The 24,357-nt window shown below is 45.2% G+C and overlaps 1 protein-coding gene across 1 annotated transcript in view; it reads left to right on the top strand.

Moving 5' to 3' along the window:
• The window catches only part of RET (ret proto-oncogene), a 155,149-nt gene that overhangs the window by 51,516 nt on the left and 79,276 nt on the right, over window positions 1-24,357 (top strand). Inside the window, exons 2-3 of the mRNA XM_088463107.1 lie at window positions 19,248-19,487; window positions 20,716-20,997. Coding sequence (XP_088319233.1) covers window positions 19,248-19,487; window positions 20,716-20,997 — 522 coding nt within the window. The remainder of the gene's footprint in view (window positions 1-19,247; window positions 19,488-20,715; window positions 20,998-24,357) is intronic.

Genomic DNA, 24,357 nt, shown 5'->3' with positions numbered 1-24,357 from the left:
GAGACTCTGCAACTCAGTTCTAGCTTTCACCTTGATCAATACTCGGAGGACGACTAAACGACCCCCCTTCAAGACGTACTAACGATGCAAGAGTCTCACTTCCCTCCTGGGCCAATCCGAGGTGCTTTCGCACTAAAACAGCACCCGGGTCCCCCCGCAAAGAGAAGGACAAATTCGCCAGGGGCAATGAGGGACAGTGCCCCCACAAAGTTGTCTTACGCCACCTAAAGCCACTGAGTTGCAGCGAACTCCCGCCAAAGCCAGGCCCTAAGGAAAGACTGGCCCGCCACCCAAAAACTACACCAAAAATGAGAATAAATCCTTCACAAACAAACTGGTCCCCAAAGCATTCAAATGCACGCCATCATGACGAAGGAACTTCCCAATATCACCAACCAAAAAGCCATGACTCACCAAAATTCCTCCGATTTTTTCCACATGCTTGGCAATCGCAACATTGGCTTTCTTACGCGCTCTCTCCAAAGCACTATACTTGCGCACTCCCCTCCATGTCAAACGAGGCATCATTTCAGACCATACAATCCGAATAGTGGGCCACCGCAAACGTATCTCGTCCATCACTTCACGAATCCTGACAATCAACTCCACACCTTTCAACTGGCCCACATCATTGCCACCAACATGTAAAACCAATATTTTTGGAACTCCCCACTTAGCCACCGATGAAACTATCAGTGCCAAAACAGATGCCACACGCAAGCCCCTTACACCAATCCAACGCACTCTAAACCTGCGAGGCCACAAAACCTGTTTTTGGGACAACACATATTTTTCCGCCCAAAAAATATATGAGTGACCAAGAAGCCACACCTGCCCCTCTTCTTCCGCCAATGCTGTGGAAAAAGAGAGAACCTAACCGTGAGAACCGCACCAAACCCAATTCCAACGGACACAACATTAGTAACACATAGCAACTGACTAGCAGGGATGCAGAACTGGGGAAAACAGGAACCCGACTGAAGAAGCAAAACCAAAAAACCTGCCCGTGAACCAAATGGGTCAAATCATGGCTAACGGGAGGAAAAATTTAAAATCCCTTCACACCCCCAATTGCTCAACGCTAACCGTTGACCAATTGGCGGGTAAGCAACGTTTTCGGGTTAACGCAGGGTGCGCCCCTATACCTTATTGCAACGCACGTACTTTTTATATGCAGCTGACTTCCAGCGCCCCACCTTCTGAATGTCCTGCACAGATGCCCCTGAGAGGGCCGCACAAGTAGCAACGCCAATACGAAAAGAATGCGTGCCAAACTCTGAAGGATTCAAACCCAACTCTAACAAACCTTTCTTAAAAACCGCTGCAAATTGAAACTTGGTCAGAGGAGTGCCATCCGCATGAATTAGCCACTGCGCACCCCCACTAGGACGTAACTCCATAAACCTTGCAGCTAACTGAACTGGACAGATGTCTAAATCCCTATTCTTATGAAGAGTAACCCATTTCCCCCTGCCTGTTTGATCTGTTTTGGAGAAACGCAGCTTGCAAAGTATCGCCGAGTCACGAAAAACAATGTCTTTTAACAAAAGACCAGAAACTGTGGACGTTTTATTGCTAGACACTACCTCGCTAACACGAAACGCCCAAAAAAATGCTACCGCAAAAGCAAGCCTAAAAAGAAAAATTTCTTAAGAATCAACCGCTATCTTTCCCATTGAAGTCAACAAGCCAGACAAAAGCTGCAAATCAATTGGCCGGCGAGAGTCTGAACGTGCTGGCGACCCCTTAGCCCAACCCCTCAAAGCCTTTACTAACACGAAAGCCTTGGTGGGATCATGTAAACCTTTTAAATTGCAGAAAATGGAGATACCAGCAAGCGCGGAACCTATAAACGCTCTAGATCTGCCCTGCTGATATCTAAACCAAACAAAAGATGAAATCAACTGTTCCGGAGACTTGCCCTCCACATCTGGGAGAGCACAATGCGTGCCCCAATCCCGCCAAGCGGCTGAGTAAGCCCGGAAAGTCGATGGAGCAAGCGACTTTAATGCCAAACCTTCTAAGCCGGCCTGATAATCTGCCACACAAACGAGGGGCAAACCAAACCAACGTTAGAAGCCGACGGCACAAGCGCCCGGAAGCGATCAAATTGAAAACGGGACAGCGCGTCTGCAATGTCATTACACACCCCTGGTACATGCTTCGCCCTGAATCTAATATTAAACTCCAAGCAGCGCAAAACTAAATGCCGAAGCAAACGCAAAACAAAATGTGAAGACGAACGCTGGTTGTTGATGGCATGAACCACACCCAAATTGTCGCACCAAAATACTACATGACAGTTGCTCAGTCGCACGGACCAAAGTTCAACTGATACGACAATTGGAAAAAGTTCCAGCAGCAACAAGTTGTCCGTCAAACCCTCCTCGCGCCAAGCTATCGGCCACGGAGCCGCGCACCATTCCCCATTGAAAAAGGCCCCAAAACCGGACGATCCGGCCGCATCCGTAAAAAGTTGCAACAAACTGTTCGCTAACGGAGGCGAAGGCCAAATGCGTTCGCAATTAAAGTGTATCAAAAACCTATTCCACATACGAAGATCCTCCTTTATCTCCGCGGACAGGCGAATGTAGTGATGCGGCCGAACCACGCCAGCTGTTGCCCTCTCCAATATTCTACAAAAAACCCTACCCACTGGAATAATACGGCAAGCAAAATTTAAGGAGCCGAGGAGAGACTGAACTCTACGTAACCTAACCGAATCCTCTGCTAAGCAGACCTCAATAAGACCCCGCAGTTTCTCAACCTTATCAATGGGAAGTCTACAACAGCCCTCCAACGTATCTATCTCAATTCCCAAATAAGATAAACAAACAGACGGACCCTCTGTCTTCTCATTAGCAACGGGAACACCTAAAACTCTAAATAAGGACTGCGCAGAAAAAAGGAGGTCAGAACAAACGTCACTTCTTCCTGGACCAATAAAGAGAAAATCATCTAAATAGTGTGCTATGCCCGTTTGTCCGGTCCTGGCATGTAGACACCACTGCAGAAAGGAGCTGAATTTCTCAAAATAGGCACAGGAAACCGCGCAGCCCATAGGTAAACACTTATCTACAAAATAACCAGAATCTAACCTAAAACCCAGAAATCTCATGGCCTCAGGATGCATTGGTAATAAACGAAACGCTGATTCTATATTTAATTTTGCCAACAAAGCGCCATGCCCAAAACTACGAACTAAGTTCAAGGTATCGCCAAATGATTGGTAAACGACCCTACGACAATTCTCTGGTATGGCATCATTAACAGAACCTCCCTGCGGATATGAGAGATGTTGAATCAAACGAAACTTGCCCGGCACTTTTTTAGGAACTACTCCCACTGGAGAAATACAGAGATTATGCAAGGGAGGACAAGGAAAAGGACTCTCCATCCTCCCCAGCAAAACCTCCGCACGCACCTTAACCCTCAATTCCTCGGGAAAATCCCTGGCAGAGCGCAAATTCTGGGATGCCCTAACTATCAACTGCCTGTCTATGGGCAAACGAAAACCTACTGAAAAACCTTCGTAAAGAAAAAGTGCATCCTCTCTACATGGGTATAAATGTAACCATCTAATAAGAGAATCTAAATGAACTGGAGAACAAGCCTTAACTAGCACTCTTGTGCCCCTCGGCACGGTCCTGGGAAATACCTCCTGCCCCACGACAGTCCTTGGCCGGATGCTCACCTCCGCAGAGACGACAGGAGTGGCAAAAGCGACACCCCGACCCCCTAGTACATTTGGAGTCATTATAGGCGAAGCATTTCCCTCTCCCCCCTCCTGTCGACCCCTGTCTGTTGGCAGCATAGCTTTTCCGAGGAGGCGCCCCGTCCAAGGGAGGCCGACGCTGTTGAGAGACCTCTAACCATACCTCAACATCCTTAACCCCGAAAGGAATGACTGAAGAACCGTCATGTTTTTTCCTAAATTGTGAATCATATTCACGCCATGCCAAGTTACGAGACCTGACGAACATGTCGAGCACTAAAAATAGATACCTGAGAATGTTAACGTGCTCCTGCGCCCTGGTCTCCAAATAACATGTCGCAAATATGAGCATGCCTTTCAACCACGTATTAAAGCTGCAAAAAGCATCTTCCCCTATGCCTCCCGATTTTTTAGCCTGCGCCAAGCTTTTCTTCATGTCATCTGTGAGCGCAAAAAGGTCTACAAATTTCCCTTTACGAATTGTGCCTTTTACACTTTTCCGCAAGCCTCGTAGCACCGCGGTATTCGCGCAATGCACTGTATCTGCCCCTGCCTCCTGCGCTTTTGCCCCTGACTCATCAGACTTCTTAGTCTCGCTACCTGACTTTTTCGCCAGCCGACGCGCAACCAGTCTAGCAATTTTACTGGGGCGAGCGGGGGAATCAGAAGAGTGAGATGAAGAAGAAGAGCCAGAAGAAGACAAAGGAGTTTCATACTCACCGGAACCAGATGGAAGCGGATCCGCTTCAGCAGACTTCTCCCTTGACGAAGCCACAGCTTCTGATACCGGTGCCGAATCTTCCTGTCCCGAAGCAGGCAACGAAAGAACCGCGGACACCTCACCACCTGGACCATCAGATACTTCTAGGCCTGGAACTAAGGAAGACGTGTGAGCCACCGCAGAAACAGACCTGGAAACCTCCAACGTGGGGAGAGACATGGTGACCGGCTTAGGAGGAGGAATGGCTGGAGCCCGTGACAAACTGGGCGGGGGCAAAGAAAAGGTGGTTTGGCCAGAGTGCGTGCTGAAAGATGAAACTGAAGGCAAAGGCGGGGGCGCGGCCGAGGCAGGTGTGTAAACATGCCAAGCTGGCATGTAAGGGTACTGAAATTGCGCATGCTGAAAAGCAGGAGGATATGCCGAAGGAGTGGCCGCGAAATGGGGAGAATAAAAGGGGGCAGGAGGAACAGCAACAGAAGATGTAAAGATCGGAGGAGCTCCGCCTGAGCTCCAAGAAGTCTGACCCCAAGAAGGGCCTGCCATAGAAAGGGGGGGCGGCACATTAAAGGAGGGTGCCTGGCTGCCGGCCGGAGTGTACCATGGGGGTTGAATCGAAACTGGCACCATGTGCCCAAATGATACTCCAGCGAATGGAGTCGCGGGCAAAGTTGGGGAGCTTAAACGCTGCACTGAACCCCCCGAAAAATGTGAAAAGGTGCCTGGGAAATAGGGAGACCCCGCACCTAAAATGGCCGCCTGAGGCAAGATGGCCGCCGGGCCCGGCTGGCTGGGCCACTGGAAATCAAAGCGGCGGAGGTCGCAGCCGGGGTGTATACACCCCCACCGGACCCAACATAAGGCCAGGACGGGGCTGAGGTCAGATGACCCCCGCTGACTGCATGGGGCAAACGCCGCGCGCGTGTCCCCGACGCCGCCGAGAGCCCCCGCAGGAGCCGCGGCCAAAGCCGGAATGGTAGGGGACCCCAGCGGCGCCAAAGGAGACGCGACGCCGACCGGAGTAAGGGTGAATGGAAGGGGATGTCCGGGCGCGACGCGCGGCGGAGAAGCAGGGGCCGTGACTCTGCCAGAAGAGCTGGCGCCGGGGGAAGGGGTGCAGGCAGAGGAGGGAGCAGACCCAGCAGCCACTGGGGAGCCGACGGCAAGCGGGGCAGAGCCGCTCGGGGAAGATATATGCTGGGAAAGGGAGGATGGGGGAGATAAGCGGGCTGGCACAGAGCGCAGAGGACACGCAAAATCAGCCAGCCTGCGGGGAGGGGGGGGCATCGCGACGAGGACGGGACATGGTGAAAGAGACAGTTGGTAATAAATAGATAGGATAAATATGCAATTGATACTCAGCCTTTCCGAAATTCCACTGCAAAAGAGGCTGAGCTGCCCTCAAGCCCTGCCTTATATATCCTCCATTTAACTCCTCCTATCCCTCTGCCTATAGGATGAACTGACCACCTGACACAAACCCTTCACTCAGCCAACAGGCTGTCATATACCAAAACACCTTGCAGAAACCATCAATCTTATCTATCCTCAATCCTATACAGATTTCGTCTACCATAGTTAATACAAGTCCTTGCTGTTGTATTACTAGCAGTCTGTACCATACTTACCTACTCTCCCGAAAATCGGGTTGTGCTCCCGACCACCCGGAAGACTAGGCAAGCCCACGGAACCGGCCGTAGCCAGCCCGCACCCCCCCCCCGTTGCCGTACACTTAGTATGCAAAAGTGGGAAGTCCGGGGGATCAGATGACTTGATTCGCGCTGAATCATGTCATCGAAGCACCGCACAGTAGGGTGTAGGGCCACGATGACGCGATTGAGCCGCCACGCCCCCACGCTCCGCCCACCTGCTGTGTTCAGAGAGCCGACCTGGCTGTCCCCTCCCAGAAGGAACAGCCTAAAAGTAGGGAAGAGTATAAAACCGATTCAGTAGCTGTACCTGGGAGTGACGTGAGTGAGGGCGGAAGTAGATGTGTTTGCCCACACTTTCCAGGAAAATAAGAAATTCTGCCCCTCGCGGGCATGATGGCTCGCTTCGCTCGCCACAGGTTTATATTTCCCCTCTATGCCCACTTGGATGGTAAGGAATCATGTTGGATACTGGCTGATGATGTCATCGTACACAAACGGAAGGGGATCTCTCATTCCCTAAAAGTAGGCAAGTATGGTCTGTACTATTGTATGACTAGTGTTGTGCGGTTCGGTTTTACTGAAAAATGAACACCTGAACATAGGGGTTCCGAGGATAATCGAGTCGTGGCTCAGATTACTTTTGGGGTTCTGAGTAGAACTGAGGGCATAATTCAGACCCGCTGGCGAGCGCTGAGCGCTCGCAAGCAGGTCGATGTTGGCCCACTGCGCATGTGCGCGAGACCCGGATAGCGACGGGCAAGCCGTCGCTATGGGTCTCGCTACAAAGGGGGCATGCTGTCGATGGTGAGTGACAGCACGCCCCCTTTGGTGGGCTTGCCAGGGGCGTGGCTGGCCAGACGGAGGCGTTCCGTGGGAATGCCTACCGTCTGGGGCCGGCCCCACTGACATCACAAGTGATGTCAGTGGGAGTACTTTCGGTACTTTCTGATAGAGCCGAAAGCACTCCAGGGCTTGCGGCAACGAGACCCTACCACAAGGGTCTCGTCGCAAGCCTGATGGTCGCGATGGTCTTGACCATCGCTACCATCTTCCTGGCCTCTCGCTATAGCTGTGGGTGGTCACCCACAGCTATACGAGCGGCCAGGAGGCCGCTCTAAAATTAAGAAGGACGGTCCTGATTCATAGCGAGCGCTCTGTCAGAGCGTTCGACTCTGAATCAGGGCCTGAGTCCTCCTGACTCGGGTCTGCTGTAAGTTTTGATGCTGATTTAAAAACCTATTCTTGGTTGCTGGATTTCATGTAAATTGGTCCAAATTACACTATTTCAGCTGTTATCAGTTTTAGAAAAATCTGAACCAAAACATTTGAGGGTGGTTTTGCCAAAACACAGGGGTCCGCTCACATCTCTAACTATGACACACATCTGTATTCAGTCCTCAGTCTCATATTCATATATTGGTGCTTAGAGATGTTGCACTTTATAATTGATGCCTTCTAATGTGATCACTTTAGTGTTCTTTAGTAATACTTGCATTTTGTAATCAATTATTATCCCCATCCTTTACATTAGGAGGATATTTTATGTTTTCTAGGATTTGGAATTGTTTGACCATATAAAGGCATGCAGAAATGATGTTATAGAGGTGTAGCATGTTTTGGCTTAACTGTTTTCTAGAATGCAGAGATTCGATACAATCCACTCACTGGGCTCTATTTATTAACATTATTTTTACTAAAATAAAGTGAAAAAAGGTGTTTTCACACCCTTTTCACATTATTTTAGTATCACCTATAGTTATTACAGGGCAATTGGAGTAGAATTAGTAAAATTCTACTCCAACCCTTAAGTATCACTTATTTTTAGTAAAGCAGATCGCATTTCCCATAATTGTAATGGGAAATGTGATCCGACCAGAGTTACTAAAAATAAAATGTGAAAAAATATCGGGGAAAGCCCTGTGATAATAACGCCACCTGGAGGTGGCGTTATCCAGGGTCTCCCCCGGTTACCGGCCTCCTGCCCTGCTCTAAAGGGGAGAGCAGAGCCGGGAGTCGGTCCCAGTAATCAGCTGTGTGGTCTAAACAGACCGCAAGCTGATTACAGTAAAAAAAAGGAAGAAAAAAAACAGTGAAAAAAAAATTACTTACCTGACTCCAGGGACCGGTGATCAGGCCTCCGGTGATGTCTCCCCTCCGGTCAGCTGGTCTCCCACAGTGCACTGCGGCCCAGTCATCAGGTGATCGGTCCCCAGTGCAGTATGGGAGATCACCTGACCGGAGGAATGGAGACCATCACCGGAGGCCTGGAGCATGCAGGTAAGTGCTATCAAGGGGGGGGCGGGATCACGGGGGGCAGGGCTTAGTGCCGGGGGCGGGGCTTAGCACCGGTGGGGGGGGGTAGCAGCGGCGACCGGTCGGCGCATGCGCGGGCACTTAATCATGGTATTTTTTGCGAAAATACCTTGATAAGGCTCCGAGGGGGATTTGCAGGGACAGAGCTTTATCGCAAGCTCTGTCCCTGCAAGGGATTTGTAGTAAATCCCTGTGATATTGCCTGAATTCGCAATGCGAATTCAGTCGGTAATATCACACTACAATCTGCATTACCAATGTGGATTGTAGTAAGGTATTCAATATGGGAGCGAAAGTCCATGCTGGACTTTTCGCTCCACATCGGAGCTTTTCCTGGGAGTATTGGGGGCGCGCCCACTTTATCCCCGTATTCAATTTAAAAGCTACGAAAACGGGAGCCAGCGAAATAGGACCGGCGAAGAAAAACGGGATTTACCTGGAATAAATTGTAGGACCCCCCTAAAGCTGTCAAAACATGGGGGATCACTATGGATACCCCTTTTTAGCCTGCAAATGAAAGTCGGGGTTTTAAATAGCCGTGGCAGGTGTTGTTTTTTTCCGACATTGAAGAAGTGATGCAGAAGAGCACTTAGGTTATTTTTTTCATTTTTTTTTAAGTGGTCCCATCAAATTTGGGGTACATGAAAATGGGTACTAGCATATTTTTAAGTCCCTAAAGTCATTTTTAAAAACTTCTGCAAAAGTGCACAGGCCGCTAATAACCTATTCTTGAAAACACCTGCCGCATACTTGCAGAATAGCCCTGAGCCGATTTCCCTATTTTTAAACATTTTTTTCCTTTTCTTTTTTTTTTTTCATCCCAATTTTTAAATAAATTTTTTGGGGCGTTCCTATTTTTAAAAAAAAACAAAAACAAAAAAACTTTTTTTGACAATTGCTTTTAAAATGTCAATCCCAGGGGTGCAGGCTATTTTTTTTAGCCTGCACCCCTAAACCCCAATTCTGCACTTTTTTTCGCCACCTATTCAGTGGTGAAAAGTTATCCCCGTTTTTTTTCAAAGACTTTTCGAACCTGCGAAAAGTCTTTGAAATTGAATAGGGGAATAATTGAAATCGGCGAAAATGACGTCATCAGCGATAATTTATCGCCGATTCCGACATTTTCGCCTCAAATTGAATACCCCTGATAGACTAATATATAAAATAAATAAATTGGCTCCATGGGGAGATTCAATTTAATGCAATGGTTACGATGTACCATTTTGAAACAACGCATCAAGGCTGTCCGCATCACAGGTTTTGCTTCGCACATCATAGAGGTGTGCAGGATAACTATAGAGTGTATCGTACCTGGCTGATTCCAGCGCAGCTGCGCATTGTGGCAATGCTCGCTGGCACATCACCAGTATTAGAATTTACTTCTGTGGGGGGAGAATACAATTTGGTCAATCCATGTCAAGTGGACCAATTTTGAAGATCTTCCCCACCTGAAATCTCAAATACAATTTGAAGTGAAGTTTGTATATGTACAAACTTTGGGTAGTTCACACAATATACAATAGTAGCAAAACCATGGCCCTCAAAGTGGGGGTGGGTGAACTTTCAAAACTGATGTTCAGGTGGGGATCCCTGGTCCACTTGATTGACCCAGTTCTCAACAATTTGCGTGAAGTGCCATCATAGCACAGCGGCGATAGTTGGAATGCTACCACTTCATGGAAACCAACATTGCCCCAGAGGTACATTGAAAAAGGTGCGATTTTGGGCAACCGATATTTTCATATATGTGCGTAGTCAATTATTATGACTGTACATTGCCAAGAATTTAATTCCTTTCTCTTATAATAAAATGTACTTCACACCTTGCATCGGTTAAACCCCTATTGCAGAGGTTTCCAAACTCTCATATTAAAGTCCATGTTTTAAGTATATCCATGCTTGAGTCCAGATGGTTAAATCAAATTGACTGATGTACTAATTAAGTCACCTGTGTTTAAGCATGAATATCCTTAAAATGTGGACTGTAATGGCGGAGTTTGGGAGCCCCTGACCTATTGCCTTAATTCATTAATGTTATAATGCCTTTATAAGTACATTGTGGAAAGTGTAAACCTTTTGTTCTGAAGTGTGGAGTCATTAATACCACTGCCTCTCCCCCATGTCACTGTATATGTTTCCATCCCCAGCAGGATATTCCTATTCTCAATCAATCTGTTCCCACTGGGGATGTAGCTTATTGATATTATGCCAGATCTCATACATATATGCTGACGAGATACAATTGCACAGAAGTCCAAGCCGGCCACAAGCCAGCGGCGGTTTTCAGCTCTGCCTCTCTCTTCTCAAACTAATAGGAGGGGCTGTCATAAATACAAACCTAGCAGCTGACAATTAATAAGGGGGAAGTGTAAGTATTGATTGATACTTAATACGGAATGGACGGAGAGGTCTCCAGTTGCATGCTTTTATTTCACCCTGGTAAAATGTGTCCTTTCTGAGATACACATTAAAGCTAGAAGCTACTTTTAGTATAAGGAAATAAATGTTGTATGTATTTTATTTATGCATTGACAATATTTCCACAAAGCTTTTAAGTATTGTTAAAGGAACATTAAAAACATATTATTAATACATATTATCAGTAAAGAAACGACTCCATACCTTATATCTTAAGTAACAATATATGGGGGTCTATTCAGAATAAGTAGGAAGGAGGCCGAATCTGGGTCCATGTCATACATCGGGAAGGCCTGAACAAAAATCACCATGGCAAGATGGAAAACATAAATAAATAGATAAATAAGATAGATTGTAGTTGTTACAATAGGAGATCCGAAAAGCCTGAGGGCAGGGTCCCATGTGGCGTGGTGCTATTATAGAAGAACCAGTCACACCAAACCGTGAGAAACTTATGAGCTGTATTTTAGAGATACGCTGATATTTTCTCCATGGCCGACACGTGACAAATTTTATTTAGAAGTTGTTAGCGAGAAGGAGGGTCAATACCCTTCCATTGTCTTGCAATTAGACATCAAGCTGCATTTAAAATATGTGAAGAGAGCTTATCAGCATGTGTGATAAGACCCTCAAGTGGACAGCCAAGGAGGAAGGACCAGGGAGACTGTCAGTGGTACTTTAAGAACTTCTGTTAGGAGACTGGCAACCCCATCCCAGAATTGGGCTATTTTAGGGCATGACCACCATATATGTAAGAAAGTACCCATCTTTCCACAACTTCTCCAACACCGTTCAGAGGCTGAATGATACATTCTGTGCAAACGGGCAGGTACCAGGGTACCATCTGTAATATACCTTGTAGGCATTCTCCTTGATTAAGGATGAAATAGAGGACCTGGATACCCTCTCCCGCACCACAGACCATGTGTCCTTAGCAGGTGGACTCCCTAGATCTATTATCATTATTTAAGCTTCAATGGCAAATCTTAACGTTTTTGAGGTATTTAGCAAAATGTCCAATAGAAGAGGTTGTATATTAGGATTTAATACATTGTAGCCTAATTCTCCGATAGCCCCGAAAAGTCCATTGGCCGAAAATAAAAAATAATTATTTTCGGGGCTATTTATTGAGCGATGCTCAGCTCTCTAGAGATATTGGGTGTCAGCAGTAAGCAGGGGCAGATTGGGAACTAAAAGTGGCAGAGATTTTCTAGTCTGCATGCACTTACATGGTATAAGACCTATGGGTATATTTACTAAGGTGAGCGTTTTTAGATGTGGATATTGCCCACAGCAACCAATCAGTTTCTACTTAAGATTTAACTAGTACCAGCTAGAAGATAATAGAAAGAATCTGATTGGTTGCTATGGGCAACATCTCCACTTCTAAAACTTTCACTTTGGTAAATGTACTCCCTAGAGCTGTCAGTGCCCCTTTTTAAACTAAATGAAAGCCTGTTGCATCTTTCCACTCCCAACACAGCCACTGGCATCTTGTAGCACAGTATATTTTGCAATAAAATAGACATTCACATAGATGAAAAGGGATTATAGAGTGCTTGCCTGCAGAGGGAGGTAAAACTTGATATTAAGGCACTACATGACTAGATGAGTTTCCTATATAGGCCCGTATTCAATTTGAGCTGAGCCGCGATACTTTTTCGCCTACATCGCGTGTTTTGCAGGCGGAAAAGTATGGCGCGCATGCCCGCGTATCGCCGTATTCAATTTGAAAGTAGGCAAAAACGGGACCCGGCAAAACTTAAACAAGCGGAAAGTACTGTCATGTTTGGGGAAATCAGCCTGACACCCCCGAAAAGATGATCTGACATGGGGGTTCCCTATGGTACCCCCCGATTTGGCTTGCTGAAGGTATTTCGTGTTTTTAAACGGGCTCAGTAGCTTCTAAATAGCGTTTTTGTATAAGTGGTGCAGAATAGTATTCAGGAGGCTTTTTTTGCAGAAAATAACTTATCCCAGCAAATTTGGGGTACTTGAAAATGGGGGCCAGCATATTTTAAAGTTGCTAAAGGTAAATTAAAAAATCCACCTGCCTCAAGCCCCTGCAATGAAAAAAACACCTGGGGCATACTTGGGGACCCCCCCAAAAAACTTTTTTGGGTGTTAAATCTTTTTAAAAAAAATATTTGACACAGTTTACCTTTGGGGGACTGTCTGAAGGCAACACGGGGGTTCCCGCAATGTTGCACCCCAAAACCCCAATTCTGCACTTTTTTCGGTCTGCTATTCATAGGCGAAACTTTTCTGCCTATTACATTCCATTGACTTTCCGCCTAGGCGAAAAGTCTTCCAAATTGAATACGGAGTAAAATCAAAACAGGCGAAAATTACGTCATTGGCGAAAAGTTTCCGCCAAAAACACGCGAAAATGGCTTTTCGCCTCAAATTGAATACGGCCATAGTAACACACTGTGCCCTGCGACAAGCACCACTGTGTGTTTGCACTCTGCCATAAGCACCACTGTGTGTCTGCACTCTGCCATGAGCACCACTGTGTGTCTGCACTCTGCCATGAGCACCACTGTGTGTCTGCACTCTGCCATGAGCACCACTGTGTGTCTGCACTCTGCCATGCGCACCACTGTGTGTCTGCACTCTGCCATGAGCACCACTGTGTGTCTGCACTCTGCCATGAGCACCACTGTGTGTCTGCACTCTGCCATGAGCACCACTGTGTGTCTGCACTCTGCCATGAGCACCACTGTGTGTCTGGACCCTGTCCATTCGCTCAGTTACACAGCTGTTAATAATAATAATAATATTATTATTATTATTAGTGCAGCAGCAAGGTATCCATCTGACAACAGGCGTATCTGTGTGTGTATGCAGAAGTCTGTACAGCCTGCAACTACCTCCATGTGGCCTTGCTAAAACTTTTCCTACCTGAGAGATCCATGCGCAGAACATACTTGCATTCAACTCTACATCACCCTGCTGTGTTTAAAACACATGGTTCTCAAACTCGGTCCTCAGGACCCCAAACAGTGCATGTTTTGCAGGTCTCCTCACATAATTACTAGTGAAATAGTCAGCTGCACCTGTAGATCTTTTAAAATGTGTCAGTGAGTAATGAATACACCTGCGCACCTGCTGGGTGACCTGCAAAAAGTGAACTGTGTGGGGTCCTGAGGACCAAGTTTGAGAGCCACTGGTTTAAACCGTACGTAGAGCATGCCTTTTTATTACTTTTATATGGGGCTACTTAAGTATATTCCCGATTATCTTATGTGCAGAACAGGTCATGCCTCTGCTGAATGACAGGCAGAAGCATTTGTGGGGTGGTGCTGGGACGTTTCCCAGGAATGGGGGCATGTCGCCCCCGTTTCCGATGGTCGTGATGGTGATCTCAGGTTGCGATCAGCCCCTCGGTCTCTCACTTCAGACGCCTCCTGCACAGTTGCGTATCTATAATGGGAGCAGTGTGTGCGGGGCACATGGGTTCCCAGGTAAAAGGGGACCCCACACCGCACACCCCGCACCCATATTAGTTTAAACATACCTGTCCGTGGTCCCACGTTGGGTGTTAGCGCTACTCAGTACAACAGAAAATGGCCGCCGTGGCCACTTTTCCCGCGTTCTGCGCATGCGCAGTAGACTCAGAGCACGCTCTAGTGCAAACCCCAAAGTTTCTGGCATTGCATCCACTATTGCTACATGCGGTCAGTCACCTCCAGTGGAGTAACTAGGGTGTGGTGAGCTGGGCACATGCCCTGAGCACCGTGGCAGGCCCAGCAGAGGGGGGCACCGGCGGCTATGGCAGCATATCCAGAAGTTGTAGTTATAGAAGTAACGTCCCTTGGCAATGTAGCTTCCTGCTCTGAGAGTCCTGACATCTCCTCTGCGTCTGATCACATCTCCTCCCCTTCAGTCATATTAACATTTCAAAATAAAGTCATAGTTGGGACTCAAACCTGTCACCTCATACTTTGCAGTCAGACAGCTTACCAATAGAGCCATCTGCTATTACAAGGGAAGCATGTTAATTCTAACTATATGAAGCTACTTCTCATTCTTGGTAATCTAAAATACAGTCATACCTAGGATTCGAGCTTAGCATCTCAGGCTTTGCAGTCAGTCACCTTACCAATGGAGCCATTGGCTACTACTGTGAAAGCCTATGAATTCTAACTTAATCAAGCTACTTCACATTCTCCTTAATTTAAATAGTCATACCTGGGATTCAAACTTGGAATGGAAAGGAATGTTCCCAGAGTGACCAACGGTGGCGTGTCATGTTGACCTGCCCCCATTTTTCAGTGACCATGCCAACTCTTGGCACACACAGTTGGGGGGGTGGGGGTGTGCTCTGGGTGCCAAAGAACCTAGTTACACCTCTGGTCACCTCACCTGACACAGTTGTGTGACCTGATGACTAATGACTACAATCATACTTTGCCCACGCTCCCGAAAGTCATGGGAGGCTCCCGATTTTTCGGGTTGCACCCCTGGAAGTGTAGGCATTTCTAATTTAATAATAATAATCGAAGTGTAGGCAGATTTAATTGGGAATTTGCGGGTCCGTAGGGAGTGGGCGAGGCTAAATTACTCAAACCGCCTAATTACGTCAACAATCTGCTCTCTGGGCTGCTCCTGAAAAGTAGATATACAAAGTTGGTAAGTATGCTAGAATGTGTTTGCTGTGACACAGTCCAGCAAAGGCTATTTTTAACTTCTTGAAAATGCATTTTAGGGCATACCAGTACTTTGTGGCACTTGAAAACGTTATTGATGCTGCTGTGTGTGAATGCATTGTGTTAGTATTATTTGTAATAACCAGACAAGACCATACAGATTTCAGCACACAAGGTACACTATGCAAACGGGTGTGTAGGTTTAACTTTGCATCAGCGCTAGAGCCTCCAAGTACTTATGTAGTTTTGTATTTAGTCTCTCACTACAGTGTTCAAGTGGGTACCTACTATGCGATCCATCTTATGATATACCATTCCAACACGGGTCGGAACGATATACCTGCCGATCACACCTGCCCGCGGGTCGTCCCAATTGCAGTGGTGCACAGCAGATGGGGTAACGTAATGAATTATACCATGCCGCTAAATGCAGCATGGAACGACACATCGTGCTGTCATATGGTGCGTACACACTAGACGATATGCTCCATGAGCGATATCGTCTAGTGTGTCCCCGGCAGGGTGTGCTCAATGTCGTTCATGACATTGAGCACACGCTGAACGATATAATTAACAATATCGTTCAGCGCCGTGCTCTCTCCCCCATTCCATAACATGCAGCAACCTGACGACATCATCAGGTTGGCCTGCATGTTAACCCGATGAACGATGATGATGAACGACCTGCGGGAACGTGCGTCGTCGTTATCGTTCATCGTTTTTGTGTTAAAAATGGACGATAAAGTGGACGACTGAACGATAACGATATCGTTCAGTCGTCCACTTTAATCGCCCAGTGTATACGCACCAATACACCGCATTGTGCGGTGTGAACGGACGGTGCAACGTATCATTCCATCTCGTTGTCCCGTCGGCTGTGTATACAATTGCATAGTGTACCCTGCTTTAATCTACAGTTCCCATCATGCTGAGAGTTATAATTTAGATTCTCAATGGTTAATGTTGTTGCTTGTTTTCTTCCCAATTGGTGAGCATTTGAAGCCTGTATGTTGTTTGTAAATCACAATTATAAGGTTTTATTTAACTAAAGGTAAAATCAAAACTGATGTTCCACTATTTATATGGGCAGCGTAAGCCACACGTGCAAATCACATAATTTTACTCATGTGATAATTTTGAAAGTATGCAAACAGCGACCTCTTGTGACCAATTCTAATAATAGCAGTAGTAAAAATAAAAACCTAATATGGGAGTGGTGCTTCTATAATCTACCACATCAGTTGTGGGTGACCACTGTATGGTTGATTTCTTGATTAAGAAGTGGTTAAATTGCTATTTTCCAAATAGTTTCCTCCACTTCCCTGTGTCTACTTTATATAAAATATTACTCCACCTGCAAGTAAAAATGAAGGTGATATCTCTGGTGAATTCATAGGCTGCATTGTCCCAATGTAAGGGCTCTGTTGTGTCCGGGGATATGTCTGTCCGTCTGTGTGAAAGTTGGGAGGTATTTACTATTGTCAGCTCCCTGATGACTGGATCATACAGCCCACAAAGCACTTTCTATGGGACAGATTCAGTTACCCGCGGTGTTTGCAGCACTAATAAAGCTCCGGCTATTCATTTACTCTGCATTTTCTCCTCGCGGTAAACATGATGTGGGTACTGCGTGCTAACCCAGAGTCCTTGTTCAGTGCCGGAAGCTGTAGGTTTCCCGCCATGTAAAGTCCCAAAGGGTGTATTTAACGCAGGCTTTTTTTTTTTTTCTCGAGGCTGCAACTAAAAAAAATCTGTGTTAATGGCACCTTAATACTTCACAAGCAATAGGCTTACCCCCAGGACTAAGAGATCTTTCTATTAAAATTCAGAAGAAACTTTAAAATGTGCAACATATCTGTCTATATTTCTATGTGGGGGTTATGGTACTGCGAATCATATCTGTGACACCTCCTCCATGCAATGCTGCACTTGGTGGCGTTGTGCAATGAAGATGGTGCAACAATGACGCGGTTTACTGTGACTCATGTCATCAAGCCCCTGGACAGATCACTGTATTGAGGAAGTGTACTGGATTCTGGTGCCTGGTCTATTCTTCCATTCTGAAAACTGAAATTTAGAGGGGTAATCAATATGAAACGTTAACTTCACTGTCGAAGTTAATGTTTCATTTCGGAGTTTTTACCTGCGTTAAAGTATCACGCGCGCTCCCGCTTATACCCGTATTCAATATAAAATTAACGAAAACGGGAAACTCCGAAGTTGGATTTGCGTAAAGTTACGAATTTTTCTTTAAAAAAATTGTAAGACCCCCTAAAGTAGTAAAAACATGGGGGAACACTATGGGTACCCCCGTTTTAGCCTTTAATTGAAAATCGAGGATTTAAATAGCCGCAGCAGGTGTTTTTTTCCGACATTGAAGAAGTGATGCAGAAGAGCACTTAGGTTATTTTTTTTGTTTTTTTAAGTGGTCCCATCAAATTTGGGGTATTTGATGTCCCTAAAGTAAGTTTTTAAAAATTCTGCATTTGTGCACCTGCCGCTATAAATCTATTCTAGAAAACACCTGCCGCATACATGCAGAATAGCCCTGAACCTATTTCTCTATTGTTAAACAATTTTTTCCATTTTTTCTTTTTCACCCCAATTTTTAAATGAATTTTTTGGGGTTTCCCTATTTTTTTAAAAAACTTTTTTTGACACAGTTCTTTTTTAAATGTCATTCCCAGGGGTGCAGGCTATTTTTTTTAAGCCTGCACCCCTAAACCCCAATTCTGCACTTTTTTTCGACACCTATTCAATGGTGAAAACTTATCCCCGTTTTTTATCAAAGACTTTTCAAAACTGCGATAAGTCTTTGAAATTGAATACGGTGTAAAAGTAAAACCTGCGATAATGATGTCATACCTCCGATATTAACGCAAAAACGATGTTATCGCACTCATATTGAATACCCCTGATAGAGAGCAAAAGCAGTGAATTTAGACACTTCCACTAAACCATAACTAAAAGGGGGCCACTTATAACCAAAATGTATTTACTTTTCAACATGGGTCATAATTCTCAATATCTTCACCAACAAATCAATCACGCTTTTTGTACATAGAAAAAACACACACCCTTTTTTTTGTCATGGTGTAATATGTTTTAGACCAGGGGTGTCAAACATACGTCCCTCCAGCTGCAGTGAAACTACACATCCCAGCATGCACTGACACAGTTTTGCTATTTGGGCATGTTAAAACTGTGTCAGGGCATGCTGGGATATGTAGTCCCACAGCAGCTGGAGGGCCGTTTTAGACTATCAATAAGTGTGATTAATTAGCACAGGGTCGTAACTAGGCGTGTGCAACCTGTGCCAACGTGCAGGGCTCTGGGGGTGGCACCATCGCCACAGCACCTGCATGTGGCTTGCTGGGTGCCTGGAATGGCACCCCGCAGCCAGTAGCACTCCAGTTTTATGGGGCAGTGCCAGTACAGGGCGCACTGCTGCCCTGTTACGGCACTGAAATATTGTGGTGTAAGTTACTTTTGGCAGGAGAACTTTTGAGTCTTTAACAATCCATTTGAAATCCTGCTTCCTCTTTAAACAGATCCATGTTTTTCATTTTCATAAAGCATGAAAAAAAGAAAGAGATATCAATTAAAAAAAAGACACATAGACAGGCACATCACAATTCACAATAAACTATTTGTTGTCCAGGAGAGCTCCTAAAAATAAGGGGAGTAGGGAAGTATGATCTACAATAAAACAACCCCAACCAATGCAACCTATAAATAGGTGCAAGGTATGATTATTATTTTTATTTTTTTCTTGACAGCTACTTCGGCACTGTATTTAACAAGAAAATTTTACTTGGAAAGAATATACCCTGACCAGCCTGCTAGCTCCATCATCTTACAGGTCCATGCAATGAGGGACACCCCAGGAGAAATACCACGCTACAAGCTTTGCTCAACCTTTGTGAATGAGAAATTCATCCACTTCTTCCACATTGATGAGCAGACAGGAGTCCTCTATCTCAACAAGACCTTTACAAGGAAAGACTTCAATGAATTAAGTAAGTAGTGTACAATGTTGTAGCGACCTCTGATATTATCTTTTTCAATAGTATTCACTAACGAGATATATATAGTTCACATAGTAAAGGACAAACTGTTTTGCCCAGTCATCTGCCAGCTGGTATCACAGAGTGTAGTTGATATATTTAAAGTTCATAGGAGTAAAAGTTGAACACAGTATGAAATCCCTATACGTGTACTTTTTGGGGTAGAATGTAAGTACTGTATAGATGGGGGAGGGGGTCTGGGGGGGTCTTTACATGATATTCTCTTTTTATCTGCATTTAAAATAGTTGTCCTTCCATTTATAAAGGTTATATTTAGTCTGATGTGTTTTAAGTAATCAAAATGCACAATATTACCACCCAATTTGTTTTTATTTATTTTTTTAATTTTGCTGGTGCTAAGTATCAGTCTATGATCTTTTATCATCCAGAACCTCATTTGCTTGTAAAGTATTTATTTTATTATGTAACTAATAATTATTTGTTCACAGCCTTTGCAGAGATCACCAGAACATGTTTCTACTTCAAATGCTGTTCAACTTCCTGAAATAATTTTTAAATTGGTTGGGTACGGGATGCTGGCGCTCGGGACCCAGATACCGGCATCCCGACAAGGTTAGGATACCGACACCTGTCGGTCAGTATCCTAACCCTCCCCCTCTTCGCACCCTAAGCCTAACCCTCTCCCTAGTGCCTAATGCTAACCCTCCCCCTAAACCCGATACATACCTACGGGATGCTGGCGGGGATGATGCAGGCGCCGGGATTCTGACAGGTGTCTGGATTCTGGCGCTGGCATTCTGTGCGTGGAATCCCAGCGGTCGGTATTATGACCGCATCCCTTTTCAAATATTTGATTCCCAAAAATAACTATCCTTTGAGATTTTGCTATCCACATATCTGAAGTTCTTTAGGAAAATCCCTTCCTGAAAATTGATTTTATGACTTTTCTTACAAAGTGAAAGATTTGCAGAATTATTAAACATGCTAAATGGTATAAAAAGGTTGGTTTGGTACTATATTGGGGCAGCGTTCTGTACAGATCCTTATTATATGAGCAGTTTACTTTTATAGGGGTTTCTCACATCAGGTCATCAAAGATCGCTAACAGTGCATGTTTTGCAGATATCCTTACATAATCACGAGGAAAAGTTGTGCCACTAGGAGATAACTGAAATGAAAAGTATTTGACACATTGTTTTTCTTTTTCAATTTTTCCAAGGTAGCTCAACATCCGCTCTGTGGTTCAGGATCAAGGTGTTCAATGCTACATTTCAAGATGAGGGATGTGAAAATGCCCCCTTCGCTGATGTTAGTCTTTCATTTAACAACATGCCATTTTCCAATTGCTCTTTGCTACAACCCAAAGACCTGTGCTTTAGTGAAACTGACCGGTCTTACCACATCAAAGAAAACAGACCTGCGGGCACTCTCTACAGGTTTCACCCGCATTTCTCTGCACAGCTGTGCCCAAATATTAGTGTCAGCTACACAATAATATTAGGTAAGGCCTTATGCACCTTGTCAACTGTGGATTGTTTACCCTATTATGCTTATTGCAAGCTCTGTGAATTCATTAACTGGTAATTTCTGTATAACAATTTTTATTATTATTCATTTTGCCAACATTTAGACATACAAAAATTGACAAGATCAACTCTGCCCTGGATACTCCCAGTTTTAGGCAATACTCGCACACTTTCATATAAGCTCCATCTTTTAATTCAGCGAATCAGGACAGTTGTAAGAAATGTTTTAGCAGTGTCCTGCAGATATTAATGTGTACACCTACTGAAGAGCGGCAGAAAAAATAAACAGGGTCCCTGAGGAATGTGCGCCACATGAAACCAGGTGGATCAGGATTATGAGCACCCCCATGGAGCCCAGCTGAGGATGCGGCCTGTTACAGCAAACATCTTGCCGCGGGCGGCCTGCCCTGCCGGGAACTACTGCCATTCCTGCTCCCTTGCCTGACATCCACATTCAGGAAGTGGCTATTGGATTCCCCTGCTGGGAATCGCAGCTATTTCCCTGCCCTGTGGGAGGACTGACTTCACAAACATTGCGGTAAGTCTGTGAAACTGTACCTACACTACAGGTCCACGTTACAGCCACAGCCCCCTATCACTTGCTTCACCACACATCACTAGCCTGGTCAATGATTGCTACTCTATGGAACTGTCAGAGGCTCCTGGACCTTCCCAAGGCTTGCAACCCTCTGTGGTGGCTGTGGCCCCAGCTACACTTTCTGTGGCTCAGGAACTTAGGTGATTTCGACCCTGGAAAGAAAAATTTATGGTATTCAGTTGTCCCTGAACTCTTATTTCACGCCTGGAATCTAAAACCATATTGTTGAATTGGAGCAGAGGGCCAGGGACACTGAGGACATGATCCTGGTTATACAAAATGTCATTGATAAACAGGAAAGAGTCCTTGCACCACTAGGAGAAATTGGATGACCTGGAGAATCACAACTGCCATAACAACAACCCCTGGTTCATTGGGAGCCCAGAAACCACCCAGGAACCTGACTTTATTAGCATGGATTTTGATCGAGTTCTCAGGGTTCCCATCTCGAGTGACTGACAATGTTGCCAATGATAGAGCCCATAGGATTGATCTTGAAAGAGCTGGTCACCACCCCCGACCGGTAATGGCAAAGTATCTGGACAACAATGATGAGAAAAATGTCCTCATGTCTTACTGCAAAAGGGTCTGACAGTTCGGGACTCTCAGTCATGATTTTTCATGAATTGTCCACTCTATTAGCACGGCCTTTAACCTGAATTTTAATTCTATTTTTTTACCACAATATTAATTTTTACTCTACTATACCTGGCCAAGCCTAAAGTCGTCCACAACGGCATGCCTCACTTTTTTTTTTTTTTTTTTTAATGACCCTGATACTGCCAGCTCTCTCTTTAATTTTGCTACTCCTCACACTCCTGATACTCCTACTATAGGTCACCCTCCAGTTTAAAAAATGTGTTTTTGTATGATAGGTCACTAATGCCTTATTTCTGTCTTTGCATAGAATTGATTTTCAATCTTGTCCTTGGCATTCATGGTGTGACTATGCTAGCGACAACATTGATCAATGGGAAAAAACTGTACTCTTGTGGGAGATGTCTAACACACTCCTCAGAGGTAGTATCTTTGAATATTAGGCTAAGCAGTGCAAGGTATATACAAATACTTATAATGCCCTTCATAACCAAATGGTGTCCTCTTTTCAATTTTATTCTGTTAACCCGTCCCAAGACTATCTCCATTTTTACTCCAAACATAAACAACTGCTAGAAACCTCTCTAAATGGGCAAGAACTGCGGAGTGTAGATTACTGGTTTAGAGTAATCCTTATCTTCTAGTACTAACTGCCCAGCAGAGGGAAATTTTGGTGGAGGAGTTACTATGTACTATCTGCTCTCTTCCCTCTGATAAGTCCCCAGGCTCTGATGGGCTCAATGGAGGCTGTTATAAGATACTGGAGGGAATAATGTATCAATCCTGACTCGCTTGTTTCGGTCTATCGTTAATGGTCAGGTCTTGTACCCCACATTTAATGATGCAGTCACGATTTTGCTCCCCAAACCTGACATCCGTTTTCAATCAAGAATATAAATTACTAAAGAAACTCATGGCAAATAGCATCCAATCCATTATGCCGCAGATTCTTATGTCACGTCAATTGGGATTTGCAAATGGTCGCCATATTGTCAAAGGAGTTTGCACAGCTCTAGCTGCGGCACGGTCATCCGCCATCTTCCATACTGATGATGTGCTTTTGAGTTTAAACACACAAAAGGCTTTTGACAGGGTCACCTGGAAGCATTTGCATAACTTCTTTTATCAATGTGCATTTGGTCCTCATTTTACGAATATTGTCAGTTATATCTATCATGACCCCCATTTTCTATCTAGTGATTAATTACATATGTGGTGAGGTGACCCATTGAGGCTCTCTAGGGGGACCTGTCAAGATTGCCCCAAGGTCTCCCCTCCTTTTATTCTAGCCCTCTACTTGTTGCTCCACATCTTACAGGACTGGGACGATTTTGCGGGTATACTGGTAAAAGTCACGGCCTTTGTGAATTATCTCCTTTTTATTTGCATCTCATCCGCCACGCTGTCTATCTAGAATTATGGATAAAATATCACAATTTGGACTGATATCAGGCTTCTCCATTACTGTGGATAAATTGGTGCCTTATTTTTGGACGACGGGCTGAGGCCGGTTTGGGGTGACTCTTTGGGTCATCAGTGGTCCACATCTTATGTAAAGTATATGGGGATCTATGGGCCTGATTCAGCAATGATGGCAACTGCGATTACGCACGCAATCGGCCGATTGTGACGTTCTGCACATGCATCGCAGTGCACAAACACTTGACTGCAGAGTGACTCCGCTACAATCACTATGCAGATACATTGCAGAGTGACGGAGTACCATTTGGGGGTGGTGCCGGGGGGTAGTCTGCAAAAAGCAGGCGTGCCAGTGCATTTGAACACCATTGCATGGGCATGCATAAATTATCCACTGTGATGCCATATGCAGCTTGGGTACTTACTCTGTGTGACGAGGTTAGCAATTCCTGAGTAAGGTCAGAGCTTGTGCAAGTGTGTGTGAGGTTGCGATGGTACTCGATGTTACTAATGGTTTCGCAGTCTTGTTAAGATATTGCGGATGTGTGTAAGGTAAGGTTGGCGTTCTTATGTTGTGCTGTGACGGCATAGCGATTGCAGAGGATTAACATATCTTCGCAGTGCGTAATCGCTATTGCAATTGCAGTTGTGATCCGTACTGAATCAGGCCCCATGTCCCTAAAGCAATGGACACTCTGATTTGAACTCATTCTAAAGGTAG

This window comes from Taudactylus pleione, unplaced genomic scaffold (assembly GCF_031769625.1).
Source record: "Taudactylus pleione unplaced genomic scaffold, aTauple2 ptg001314l, whole genome shotgun sequence".
In the NCBI taxonomy this organism is placed as follows: Eukaryota; Metazoa; Chordata; class Amphibia; order Anura; family Myobatrachidae; genus Taudactylus; species Taudactylus pleione.
This window is presented reverse-complemented; position numbering and strand designations above follow the sequence as displayed.